Here is a 14,673-nt window from a genome sequence, read left to right on the forward strand (position 1 = left end):
AGGCCTCTCATCGTTTTAAGTGGGAGAACTTGCACAATTGGTGGCTGACTAAATACTTTTTTGCCCACTGTGTCTGAGAATATCCAAGGGGCTTTTATATAATTCAAAATGAATAATATTCGCTTTATTTATAATTAAAAAAAGTTTTCAAATAACGTAAAATGAGCGAGGAAAAAGGCTGTTCTTGAACATGGGGTGAGACATTGTTACTAATTAATAAATAAAGCCTGTTTGTTATTTAGTATGATTTATTTCTGTTTTTAGAGGGAGAGAAACCAAAAAACCTACAGTCATCTCATGGGTATTGAACCAGCATCTGTAGCAACACAGCTTGCACTGCTATGCAGTGACTTAAACCGGCGCGCCACTCAGGGGCTGTACAACGTGATCGGTCTGGAGTGGGCTACAATACTACAGTAAGAGCAAAATAATCCTAACAAAATAAAATAATAAACTTATTGTAACAGTTTTAGTAAGTCATGCACAATTATCTGTTTCTATTTAGGTTTATGTCGCCCATTCATTGTCAGTTAGATACAGTAAGACCCAAAGGCAAAATCAGTGCTCTTAACTCCCCCTGGTCTGGAACAATGAAGTGGTGATGCAGGGTACCGTACTAAACCACAAATTACCTCTAAATCCTGCAGCAACCACTGTAAGCCTATACTGCCTGCAATGTTTTTGATCAGCTAACTTAGCTAGTGTCATAGCCTCTCTCTCTCTGCTAGCTAGCATGTTTATCCAGTTTGTCAACTTGTGACTGTGTTCCATTAACATGTCAACACATTGCTGAGATTGAGAAATGGGAGCCAGTCAGCCAGCCACCTCTCCTACTTGGATAGCTAGCTAACGTCAGCTAAAGTTATTTTTGCCGATGGTCCTGTTTGTCATTGTATACCAGAAGTTATCTGCCAAAAATTGTTTACCAAATTTGGTAAATATCATTCATTGCATACCAAGTTGTCAGCCTAAAATGTTGTGCCTAAAATTGTCTGCCAAAAGTTTTCTGTCTAGCTAGCTAAGTCAATTGACAGCCTAGCTAGCTAATTCACTTTTAGCTCTATTATATAATATTGCCTGCATGATGTGATGAATGATAGCTTTATAAATACATTGCGCTGATATATTAGTCTGAGATAAGATATACAGTTGAAGTCGGAAGATTACATACACCTTAGCCAAATGCATTTAAACTCAGTTTTTCACAATTCCTGACATTTAATCCGAGTAACAATAACCTGTTTTAGGTCCATTAGGATCGCGACTTTATTTTAGGAATGTGAAATGTCAGAATAATAGTAGAGAGAATTATTTCAGCTTTTAATTCTTTCATTACATTCCCAGTGGGTCAGAAGTTTACATACACTCAATTAGTGTTTGGTAGCATTGCCTTTAAATTGTTTAACTTGGGTCAAATGTTTCGGGTAGCCTTCCACAAGCTTCCCACAATAACATTTACATTTAAGTCAAGTTGGCTGAATTTTGGCCCATTCCTCCTGACAGAGCTGGTGTAACTGAGTCAGATTTGTAGGCCTCCTTGCTTACACACACTTTTTCAGATCTGCAGACAAATTTTCTATAGGATTGAGGTCAGGGCTTTGTGATGGCCACTCCAAAACCTTGACTTTGTTGTCCTTAAGCTATTTTGCCACAACATAGGAAATGTTTGCTTTGGGTCATTGTCCATTTGGAAGACCCATTTGCGACCAAGCATTAACTTCCTGACTGATGTCTTGAGAAATCCACATTTTTCCTCCTCATGATGCCATCTATTTTGTGAAGTGCACCAGTCCCTCCTGCAGCAAAGTACCCCACAACATGATGCTGTCACCCCCGTGCTTCACGGTTGGGATGATGTTCTTCGGCTTGCAAGCCTCCCCCTTTTTCCGCCAAACATAAGGATGGTCATTATGGCCAAACTGTTCTACTTTTGTTTCGTCAGACCATCAGACCAAAAAGTACGATCTTTGTCCCCATGTGCAGTTGCAAACTGTAGTCTGGCTTTTTTATGGTGGTTTTGGAGCTGTGGCTTCTTCCTTGCTGAGCAGCCTTTCAGGTTATGACTCGTTTTACTGTGGATATAGATACTCTTGTACCTGTTTCCTCCAGCATCTTCACAAGGTCCTTTGCTGTTGTTCTGGGATTGATTTGTACTTTTCGCACAAGTACTTTCATCTCTAGGAGACAGAACGTGGTATGACGGCTGCGTGGTCCTATGGTGTTTATACTTGCGTACTATTGTTTGTACAGATGAACGTGGTACCTTCAGGCGTTTGGAAATTGCTCCCAAGGATGAACCAGACTTGTGGAGGTCTAAAAAAAAATTCTGTCTTTGCTGATGTCTTTTGATTTCCCCATGATGTCAAGCAAAGAGGCACTGACTTTGAAGGTAGGCCTTGAAATACATCCACAGGTACACCTCCAATTGACTCAAATGATGTCAATTAGCCTATCAGAAGCTTCTATAGCCATGACATTTTCTGGAATTTTTCAAGCTGTTTACAGGCACAGTCAACTTACTGTATGTTAACTTCTGACCCACTGGAATTGGGATACAGTGAATTATAAGTGAAATAATCTTTCTGTAAATATTTTTAGGTAAAATTTACTAGATGTTCTGACCGACTTTCCAAATCTATAGTTTGTTTACAAGAAATTTGTGGAGTGATTGAAAAACAAGTTTTAATGACTCCAACCTAAGTGTATGTACATTTCTGACTTCAACTGTATATTTAATGGAAAAGAGATGTATGTTTCTGAACAATGCATCATGATGCATTGTTGACAATATGAACGCGGTGCAGATTGCGATTCGATTTGAACAGGGCACGCCTCCAACACTTTTACAGTGTTAGTTTAATCAGCAGTTGTTCAATATGATACAAAAATTCAAAATTGGACTGAATGCGCTGCATGCGTTTGTACTGCTGTATGGGTACTATAATTAAATACACGTTGAATCTAACTGATCCTGCTGGATTGTCCTTTTAGTCTGTGTGATTTGAGGCTTAAAAAAAATTTGGTGTGTTTTCAGGGCAGGCAGGAGGGTGTCCACATCGACCCCTGGGAGGATACTGACTACAGCATCTATAAGGTCACAGACCGCCACGGCTTCCTGCAGTAAGTTGACAGCTCCATTACTGCTCCGACTGTGTTCACCTCTCTTCTGGAGCCAGGGGTTCACCCCAACCATGTGCCTAGGTTTAGGGCTTCAACCTTAGCAGAGTACTGGGTTTAGAGTACACACACACAACATGCAAATGGGAGGAGAAGAGAAGGGAAGCCTTAAACCACTGTAATGAATGAACCATTATCCACTGACTCACCTTTTGTTTGTCTTTCTCCTCAGCGAAGAGGAGCTGCCCACTCCGAGTGCAATTGAAGAGAAGGTATGTACTGCTGATCACCTTTGGGTTGATTGAATGATTGATTTGATTATTTCTTCTGTCTTCAGCAAAAGCATCACGAGATAGAGCGGGTGGAGAAATGGCTGAAGATGGTCAAGAAGTGGGACAAGTACAGGAACAGCGACAAGGTGACCGACCCAGTGCTGAGTGACTATAGGCACCACAAACAACACCTCAGCCCTCTCTCCTCTCTCTCAATTGTTCATTGCTTCCCTTTTTCAATCTCCATTCGTATCATTTTTGGGACAGAAAGGGAATCATTAGTTGTAGTTTTCCTTTTTCCTCTTTTAGCCCTTGTGTCTTTCTTTAGATGGTGAAGACTAGGGGAACCTCCTCTTTAATAATCACCCCATCTCTACTGATATCTACTCTCTCTGGTCTTTCAGTCTGGTCTCTGTAGAAGGTGAAGAAGTGTTTAAGGCAGTCTTAATATAGCTCTTCCTCTCTCTTTCTCTGGTCTCTCTGTTTCTTTGGTCTCTCTCTCCCCATCTCTAGATGGTGAAGCGTGTGTACAAGGGAATCCCCCTCCAGTTGAGAGGCCAGGCCTGGGCTCTGCTACTGGACATAGAGAAGGTGAAGCAGGAGAACTCTGGAAAGTATGAGGTAAGCACACTATAGAATTAAACCCTTTCTCCCTCCATTTCCCATCTTATAGGCTTGGTGGAATGTTTTTTTTATATTGTTGATTTGGGATTCTGCAGAAGGGTAGCTCTCCTTGAAGAGTTGGCTACCCCCTGTATACAGCAGACCTGAGTTTAAATAATAATAGGGTATTTCAATTACTTTGAAAGACATTTGGAAGTAAGTTATTTGAAAAGAGAAGTAATTAGATTTTGGAATGTATTTGGAAATACACTTGGAAAGTATAAACTGACTCAAGTACACTCCCTTGCTTTTAACCCAGGTCAGTTTGGTATTGGTTTAGTATTTGAAATTACTTTCAAATAGTAGGGTATTTTTAGGAAAGTTCCAATAGGAGTAGTTGATTTGGGCCACATTATTTGTAAATACTCAAATACACATGTATTTGAACCCAGGTCTGATATACAGTAACTGATGTTATTCTGCTTGGTTCCTTTATGGCCAGACTATGAAGGAGCAGGCCAGGAGTTTCTCTACAGAGATCAAACAGATTGATCTGGATGTCAACAGAACCTTCCGTAACAACATCATGTTCATGGAACGCTTTGGAGTCAAGTACGTCATACTCATAGTTATCACCCTAAAGCCACTAACCAGGGCTGTAACAAAGCATGCTATTGGTATATTTTGAACAGGGTTGTACAATTCCGGAAACTTTCTCAGGAAGTGTCCAGGTTTTTCAGAAATTCCACTTGGAAGATTACCGGAACCATGAGGGAATAAGCAGGGAAAACCCTTCAACCTGAATTTCGGAAAAACCTGGGAAATTCCTTGGAATTTTGCACTCCTTATTATGCACATCATGTTCATGGGTGGCTTCGGAGTCAAGTGAGACACCTGCTACTGCTACACCATCAGGCACATCAGGCCTGGGCAATTACTTTCCATGGAGGGCCACATAAGAATAGAATTGTGCCATTGCGTGCCAGAATCATATCAAATTTGAGTTGTCACATACACATGGTTAGCAGATGTTAATGCGAGTGTAGCGGAATGCTTGTGCTTCTAGTTCCGACCATGCAGTAGTATCTAACAAGTAATAACAATTTCACAACAACTACCTTATACACACAAGTGTAAAGGAATTAATAAGAATATGTACATACAAATATATGGATGAGCGATGGCCGAACTGCATAGACAAGATGCAGTAGATGGTATAGAGTACAGTATATACATATGAGTAATGTAGGGTATGTAAACATTATTTAAAGTGGCTAGTGATACATTTATTCCATCCAATTTTTTATTATTAAAGTGGCGAGAGATGAGTCAGTATGTTGGCAGCAGCAACTCAATGTTAGTGATGGCTGTTTAACAGTCTGATGGCCTTGAGATAGAAGCTGATTTTCAGTCTCTCGGTCCCTGCTTTGATGCACCTGTACTCACCTCGCCTTCTGGATGATAGCGGGGTGAACAGGCAGTGGCTCTGGTGGTTGTTGTCCTTGATGATCTTTATGGCCTTCCTGTGACATCGGGTGGTGTAGGTGTCCTGGAGGGCAGGTAGTTTGCCCCCGGTTATGCGTTGTGCAGACCTCACTACCCTCTGGAGAGCCTTACGGTTATGGGCGGAGCAGTTGCCGTACCAGGCGGTGATACAACCCGACAGGATGCTCTCGATTGTGCATCTAAAAGATTGGGTGTTTTTGGTGACACGCCAAATTTCTTTAGCCTCCTAAGGTTGAAGAGGCGCTGCTGCGTCTTCTTCACCAAGCTGTCTGTGTGGGTGGACCATTTCTGTTTGTCCGTGATGTGTATGCCAAGGAACTTAAAACTTCCCACCTTCTCCACTACTGTCCCGTCGATGTGGATAGGGGGCTGCTCCCTCTGCTGTTTCCTGAAGTCCATTGATCATCTCCTTTGTTTTGTTGACATTGAGTGTGAGGTTATTTTCCTGACACCACACTTCGAGGGCCCTCACCTCCTCCCCGTAGGCAGTCTCATCGTTGTTTGTAATCAAGCCTACCACTGTAGTGTTGTTTGCAAACTTGATGATTGAGTTGGAGGCGTGCGTGGCCACACAGTCATGGGTGAACAGGAAGTACAGGAGAGGCTGAGAACGCACCCTTGTGGGACCCCAGTGTTGAGGATCAGCGGGGTGGAGATGTTATTTCCTACCCTCATCACCTGGGGGTGGCCCGTCAGGAAGTCCAGGACCCAGTTGCACAGGGCGGGGTCTGGACCCAGGGTCTCGAGCTTAATGACGAGTTTGGAGGGTACTATAGTGTTAAATGCTGAGCTGTAGTCGATGAACAGCATTCTTACATAGGTATTCCTATTGTCCAGATGGGTTAGAGCAATGTGATTGCAATTGCAGGATTATACATAATATATATGACTTTGTTGACAGATATATCAACTGTAAATCACGTCCAGGTATTCTAATTATTTTACTTTTTTAACATGCACAGAAATAATCCACATCCAAGTTCTCCTTTTGGTAGGTATTTTCATTATTAAACATGCAATGAACTACATGGAGGGAAAAGTACACTGTGCATTCAGCACCACGGACAGAACTTTTGGTAACGGGTATGCACAAAAACACAAGAAAGAGAGAAAGCTCAACATTACGTTTAAAATACTCAATCAGTGTGAGAAGTGAAGTCTCTGATGGGCATTGACTAGAGCAGTGAAGTCAGGTATAGTTTCTGATGTCGCTATGCCCAGTGGGACGTTATCCACATTGATAGTGAAAGGAGAGGAAACCAACAGCATTTCATTTTCCAACACTTTGAAATCCTCAAAACGATGAGAAAAGCACGCAGCAGCAATGTATAATCCCACTGGTCATCTGATAGGGAACTGACTAGTAGTGTCAGAAGGTGGGAGAGATTATTGGCTTCTACTTGGCGGGTCTGGAGCAGTAATTGAAGGCTGTACATCAATGCTGTACATCTGATGTGCAAAAAGGCCCTTCCCTTGTAGTTTGGAATGTGTTCCTGTGGGCCATGATGTCCACAGTGAAGGCAAAATCAGCCAACCATTCTTTGTTGCAGTTGAGGGAAATCCACATATTTTCCTTTCATTTGCAAAAACTCAGCCATCTCCGACTTCAGGTCCCACACCCTTTTAAGCACCTTCCCCAAACTCAGCCATCTCACGTTTGTGTGGTAGGGGAGATCTGCATGACCCGACTCTGTCTCTTCCAACTGTGAGACAAACTGCCTGTGGTTTAAAGATTTTGCTCTTATGAAGTTGACTACTTTAGTGACTGTATCCACAACATGGCTCATTTTAAGAACACATTACAGAGCACCTCCTGATGAATAATGCAATGCAGGAAAATACTTTTCTGATCTTAGTTCAGCTCAGCTACTTGATCTTGTGTGCTTTTCAAAACGCCAATGTTTTTTCCGTCAAGTTTGGGCACCCATTAGTGGTCACACTGGATAATTTTTCAAAACTCAGTCCCAGCTTTTCCACACACTTATTAACCTCCAATAAATCTTTCCCTGTGGTTGTGCTCTTCATTGACTGCACTGAAGCAAGCTCCTCACGTGCATCACTGCTCTCATCCAGGGCCAAGGAGAAATGGGTGAAATCCTTTACCTTGTCTTTCAACGGTTGTTCCATGTTCTCTGCGATGTCCTCAACACGCCGTGTCACTGTTCGTCTTGACAGGGAAACATTTTCAAACGGCTCTTTCTTGTCGGGGCAAAGTATTGCTGCAGAGTCAATTAAACATTCTTTAATGAATCTCTGAGATTCAGATCAATCGCAAGAACATCCCTAGCCAGTGATCCATCCCTAGAGCCTTGTTGCATAACTTTTTCCCCAACCTTTGACACCATTATGTAAGTGATCAAGGTTTGCTTAGCTTTCATATTTTGTCTCACTGGCTCTGGCCTGTGTTTTGGTTCTAAAACCCTACTTGTTTTGGTTCCCCTGCCTCTCGTGTCAGTGTCTGACTTCGCTAAGTCTCCTACAGACCTGAACTCAAACACCTAACCTTGACACACACACACACACACGCGCACATACTCATACGCACTCACATGTTTGTTTTACTATCCTTGTTGGGAATCAATTGTTTGGTCCCCCTCAAAATCCTATTTTCCCTAAACCATAACCTTAAGCCCCTAATTGTAACCCTAAACCCAATCCCGATTGCCTCGATCACACCGACGGCGTCATTGCACAAATTTGTACCTAGAATCTGGATATGTGTGTAACAAAAGTTCAACATTCACCTTCTGCTACCTTTTGTGTTAATCCGTCTGCCCATTCAGTTTGACGCATACGTTTGATAAATCCAACGTGTGCACCACACAGGACACACTGCAACTGCCTCTGCAATGCAATGCTGCAAGGCAAACGCAGCGTTCCATGGGAAATGAATGTATTTCGGTCTACCAAAATGCCATGACGCTGTCTGTGTGAAATTCACCGAAAAATACAAATGTGACTCCAAATTCACTCCATTCATTAAAACCACCATTTAATCAACACTCATCTATTTGTGTGACTACCTGGACCTGTCATTTGGTTGTGAAGTATTGAAACCAAACCATATGATTTGAATGAAAAGTATTTAAATAAATAACATGAAAAGGTGACTGTAAGAAGCACTCACCATTTCAAATAGGCTACAGGTCAACTTAAACAGCATATATGAACATTAAATAGGTCAGGAGCCAGACAGGTAGCCTAAGAAGGAACAAAAATGTATTATTTAAGCTATATTATTCGCATATTATTTCAATTACTTTCAGGCTATATACAGCCTACAAAAAAATAATTGTGAACCATTTGCAAGTGCGACACTAGGCTGGCATAAATATTAAGCACTTAGCCTTTAAACAACATATCGTTGTATTAAATCATTATAGTCTAAATTGCGCATATAGACTGTGACTTCAATCAAAATGAAACAAAAATTGTCTTGTTAGGCTCAGTGCCTTTTTGAATTCACTTTTGGAAACACGAATTTGGCCAGTCTGTGGCTTCAGACTCATGTGATGGTGCCTGGAGAGCAGGCCAGCAGCAGAGAATACCCTCTCCTCGCCTGCAGAGCCACTGGGGATGCTAAGCACTCTTCGGATCACTCTCGTCAGTCTGGGCAGGGATGCTGAGTTTTTTTTTTTTTTTTTGTACTATAGGTAGGCCTAAAGGATTTTAGGCTAAATAACCCTTAGAAAACAGAAAGCTCCTTGAAAGTGGTAGTATGTCAGGCCTATTGGGCCTAAATCAATGATAGCCTATTGTATAGATAAGAGAAACAAAATGAACTAAACCTTTTGGTTTATAAATACTTTGCTAGAATGACACACTTAGCTATCTTTATGAAAATATTGCGTGAACTCCATGACAGTAGCTAATGCAAGGGGCTATAGCAGCACACAACTAGCCTATAAATACATGCTGGTCCGGACATGCCCTGAGCTTGTGAAGTGAGCGGTACTGGGGCAAAATTGGAGCGTGCAAGAAGGCCGGACCAGCCTTTGGGAAACTCGCTCCTCACTCCAGTCAAATTAAGCATGCTCATACCCTGGTCCCCACAAGGATAGTAAAACGAAAAATAGAGGCACGTGCTAAAACACACACAAATACACCACACAAACACAGGCATAGACACACAAGCACAAAAACACACACACACACACACACACACACACACACACACACACACACACACACACACACACACACACACACACACACACACACACACACACACACACACACACACACACACACACACACACACACACACACACACACACACACACAGGCTACCCCGGGGTGGCAGGGTAGCCTAGTGGTTAGAGCGCTGGACTAGTAACCGGAAGGTTGCAAGTTCAAACCCCAGAGCTGACAAGGCACAAATCTGTCGTTCTGCCCCTGAACAGGCAGTTAACCCACTGTTCCTAGGCCGTCATTGAAAATAAGAATTTGTTCTTAACTGACTTGCCTAGTTAAATAAAGGTAAAATAAAAAATAACACACACACACACAGGCTTGCATTCATACTGGGCACGTACACATTCTGCCATCCCCACTGCCATCCCCACTTCTACACATAGAAGGGTTTTTCTTTATTAAAAAAAAAAATCCACATAGTTTTGATATCTTTATTATTCTACTATGAAAATACACATATGGAATCATGTTGTATTAAAGTGTTAAACAAATAAAAATATATTTTAGATTCTTCAAAGTAGCCTCCCTTTGCCCTGATGACAGCTTTGCACACTCTTGGCATTCCCTCAACCAGCTTCACCTGGAAGGCTTTTCCAACAATCTTGAAGGAGTTCCCACATATGCTGAGCACTTGTCGGCTGCCTTTCCTTCACTCTGCGGTCCAGCTCATCCAAAAACATTTAAATTGGGTTGAGGTTGGGGGATTGGGAAGGCCAGGTCATCTGATGCAGCACTCTATCACTCTCCTTCTTGGTCAAATAGCCCTTACACAGCCTGGAGGTGTTGGGTCATTCTCCAATTGAAAAACAATTGATAGTCCCACTCAGTGCAAACCAGGTGGAATGGCATATCGCTGCAGAATGCTGTGGTAGCCATGCTGGTTAAGTGTACCTTGTTCTAAATAAATCTCACAGCAAGCACCATCACACCACCACCTCTGTGTTTCATGGTGGAACTACAAGTGCGGAGATCATCCGTTCATCTACTCTGCGTCTCACAAAGACATGCCGGTTGGAACGACACATCTCAAATTTGGACAGATCAGACCAAAGGACAGATTTCCACTGGTATGATGTCCATTTCTTGTGTGTTTCTTGGCCCAGGCAAGTCTCTTATTATTACTTTAGCAGTCTTTTCTTTTCAGCAATTTGACCTTGAAGGCCTGATTCACACAGTCTCCTCTGAACAGTTCATGTTGAGATGTGTCTGTTACTTGAACTCTGAAGCATTTATTTGGGCTGCAATTTCTGAGGCTGGTAACTAATGAACTTATCCTCTGTAGCAGAGGTACCTCTGGGTCTTTCTTGTGGTAGTCATCATGAGAGCCAGTTTCGTCATAGCGCTTGATGGTTTTTGCGAATGTACTTGAAGAAACTTTCAAAGTTCTTGAAATGTTCCACGTTGACTGACCTTCATGTCTTAAAGGAATGATGGACTGTCATTTCTCTTTGCTTATTTGAACTGTTCTTGCCATAATATGGACTTGGCTTTTACCAAATAGGCCTATCTTCTGTATACCACTCCTACCTTATCACAACACAGCTGATTGGCTCAAGTGCATTATGAAGGAAAGAAATTCCACAAATTCACTTTTAACAAGGCACACCTGTTAATTGAAATGCATTCCAGGTGACTACCTCATGAAGCTGGTTGAGAGAATGCCAAGAGTGTGCAAAGGGTGGCTACTTTGAAGAATCTCAAATATTTAATATATTTTGATTTAAGTTGCAGCAGATGTCTGTGGACTGTTCTCCAGGCAGCGGTAAAGCTGGAACGTGTCCCAGGCACTGTTGGTGGCCATGCCACCTCCCTCAGAACCAGTGAAGATGTCCAGGTTCTTAGTGTGGCATCACAATCTATAGAAAGTTACAGAAGATGAAGTTAGATTTTGTATGTCATGGGAAGACTGAATCCCAACTTAATATCCTTGTAGCTTGAATGTTTATGCAGGTGAAATCAATGTAGGCTTCCCGCAAAAGTCTCAATTGTGTCTCGGTGTGTGAACTAACCAAGTCAATGAGTGTGTATGGGGACTGGACATCACTGAGTGAAGATAAGAGGGTCAAGATTAGACAAACACGGTACTCCATCCCTGCCTCAACACTGGTCTGGGAAGCACCAAATATCAAATCAAAATTAAATCAATTGTTATTTGTCACATGCTTCGTGAAACAACAACCGGTGTAGACATTGAAATTCTTATTTACGGGCCCTTTACAACAATGCAAAGAAAGAAAAAAAATACTCAATGAGTAACGATAACTTGGCTACATACAGTGGGGCAAAAAAAGTATTTAGTCAGCCACCAATTGTGCAAGTTTTCCCACTTAAAAGATGAGAGAGGCCTGTCATTTTCATCATAGGTACACTTCAACTATGACAGACAAAATAAGGGGAAAAAATCCAGAAAATCACATTGTAGGATTTTTAATTCCATTTAATTCCATGTCTTAGATCAGTTAGGATCACCACTTTATTTTAAGAATGTGAAATGTCAGAATAATAGTAGAGTGATTTATTTCAGCTTTGATTTCTTTCATCACTTTCCCAGTGGATCAGAAGTTTACATTCACTCAATTAGTATTTGGTAGCATTGCCTTTAATTTGTTTAACTTGGGTCAAACGTTTCGGGTAGCCTTCCACAAGCTTCCCACAGTAAGTTGACTGAATTTTGGACTATTTCTTCTGACAGAGCTGGTGTAACAGAGTCAGGTTTGTAGGCCTCCTTGCTCGCACACACTTTTTCAATTTTGCCCACAGATTTTCTATGGAATTGAGGTCAGGGCTTTGTGATGGCCACTCCAATACCTTGACTTTGTTGTCCTTAAGCTATTTTGCCACAACTTTGGAAGTATGCTTGGGGTCAAGACCCATTTGCGACCAAGCCTTACCTTCCTGACTGATGTCTTGAGATGTTGCTTCAATATATCCACATAATTTACCTCCCTCATGATGCCATCTATTTTGTGAAGTGCACCAGTCCCTCCTGCAGCAAAGCACCTCTGCAACATGATGCTGCCACCCCCGTGTTTCACGATTGGGATGTGTTCTTCGGCTTACAAGCATCCCCTTTTTCCTCCAAAACATAACGATGGTCATTATCTTTGTTCCCATGTACAGTTGCAAATAGTAGTCTGGCTTTTTTATGGTGGTTTTGGACCAGTGGCTTCTTCCTTGCTGAGCTGCCTTTCAGGTTACGTCGATATAGGACTCGTTTTACTGTGGATATAGATACTTTTGTACCGGTTTCCTCCAGCATCTTCACAAGGTCCTTTGCTGTCGTTCATGGATTGAGTTGCACTTTTTACATCAAAGTACGTTCATCTCTAAGAGATAGAATGCGTCTCCTTCCTGGGCGGTAATGACGGCTGCATGGTCCCATGGTGTTTATACTTGCATTCAATTGTTTGTACAAATGAATGTGGTACCTTCAGGCGTTTGGAAATTTCTCGTAAGGATGAACCAGACCTATGGAGGTTTTTCTGAGGTTTTGGCTGATTTCTTTTGATTTTTCCAGGATGTCAAGCAAAGAGGCACTGATTTTGAAGGTAGGCCTTGAAATACATCCACAGGTACACCTCCAATTGAATCAAATTATGTTAATTAGCCTATCAGAAGCTTCTAAGGCCATGACATCATTTTCTGGAATTTTCAAAGCTGTTTACAGGCACAGTCAACTTAGTTTATGTAAACTTCTGACCCACTGGAATTGTGATACAGTGAATTAATCTGTGTGAACAATTGTTGTAACAATTGTGTCTTGCACACATTAGATGTCCTAACCGACTTGCCAAAACTATAGTTTGTTAACAAGAAATTTGTGGAGTGGTTGAAAAACTATTTTAATTTTTTTATATAATTTTTTTATACTCCATTTTACCCCACCATTCGTGGTATCCAGTTGTTAGTAATTACTATGTTGTCTCATCGTTACATCTCCCATACGGGCTCGGGAGAGACGAAGGTCAAAATCCACGCATTCTCCAAAATACAACCCAACCAAGCCGTACTGCTTCTTAACACAGCGCGCCTCCAACCCGGAAGCCAGCCACACCAATGTGTCGGAGGAAACACCGTCCACCTGGCTACCTTTGTTAGTGCGCACTGCGCCCTAGCCCGCCACAGGAGTCGCTGGTTCTCGATGAGACAAGGATATCCCTACCGGCCAAATCCTCCCTAACCTGGACGACGCGAAGTCAATTGTGCGTCGCCCCATGGACCTCCCGGTCGCGGCCGGCTGCGACAGAGCCTGGGCGCGCACCCAGAGTCTCTGGTGGCACAGCTAGCACTGCGATGCAGTGCCCTAGACCACTGCACCACCCGGGTTGAGAAAAACACGTTTTAATGACCCCAACCTTAGTGTATGTAAACTTCCGACTTCAACTGTAATTACTCGTGCCCATACAGAAATCAATCAAATCTTTGAAAATATTACAACAGAGAGCATGATTTGGCCACAGAGGCTTCTTTTAAAAATGAGCTGTGGATTGTTTTAAGCACACAATTTGGGCAGCGTGTGTGGCAAATAGCCTACCAAATAGCTGACTGTTGAGTTGCAGCGCTCAGTGAAAAGCAGGTAAATAAGCCTAGGCCTATTGTAATGTTCCAAAATACAATCGTAGGAAAGCATAGTTTAGAAAGCAAATGGCTGTCGCTGAAAAGAGAAGACTAATCTGTCTATAGTTATCAAAATTCTCTTCTCCCAATTGAGTGAACAGTATCTAATTGGCACCAGCGGAGCGCATCGGCCATATCCCCTGTGAGTGTGTGGATATTCACTCACTGTCTTTATCATTGGATCAGTACCACTGGAAAGTTTTATTGGCGGACAATAATTCCCTCCAGGCTTGTTGGTCGTCATATTGTACAATTTGTGTCTCCCCTTTTCGTAGGCCTAGATTAGATGGTTACAAGACAAGGTTGTTTTTAATGATTGCTTATGTATAAAGTGTGGTAGAATTGCATGAAATGTGTTTTATAA

General features: G+C 42.1%; 1 protein-coding gene across 4 annotated transcripts in view; it reads left to right on the forward strand.

The window, feature by feature from the left end:
• Positions 1 to 14,673, forward strand: part of si:dkeyp-19e1.3 (extensin) — a 94,477-nt gene that overhangs the window by 56,044 nt on the left and 23,760 nt on the right. For 2 of the 4 annotated variants that reach the window (XM_046357967.1, XM_046357975.1), the window contains exons 3-7: positions 3,035 to 3,120; positions 3,350 to 3,389; positions 3,455 to 3,535; positions 3,903 to 4,010; positions 4,495 to 4,604. In XM_046357967.1, the coding sequence (XP_046213923.1) occupies positions 3,035 to 3,120; positions 3,350 to 3,389; positions 3,455 to 3,535; positions 3,903 to 4,010; positions 4,495 to 4,604 (425 nt within the window). Of the gene's footprint in view, positions 1 to 264; positions 417 to 3,034; positions 3,121 to 3,349; positions 3,536 to 3,902; positions 4,011 to 4,494; positions 4,605 to 14,673 lie in introns of all 4 variants that reach the window. The other 2 variants (XM_046357981.1, XM_046357988.1) reach the window with 2 other exon arrangements.

This window comes from Oncorhynchus gorbuscha, linkage group LG01, assembly GCF_021184085.1.
Source record: "Oncorhynchus gorbuscha isolate QuinsamMale2020 ecotype Even-year linkage group LG01, OgorEven_v1.0, whole genome shotgun sequence".
Lineage (NCBI taxonomy): Eukaryota > Metazoa > Chordata > Actinopteri > Salmoniformes > Salmonidae > Oncorhynchus > Oncorhynchus gorbuscha.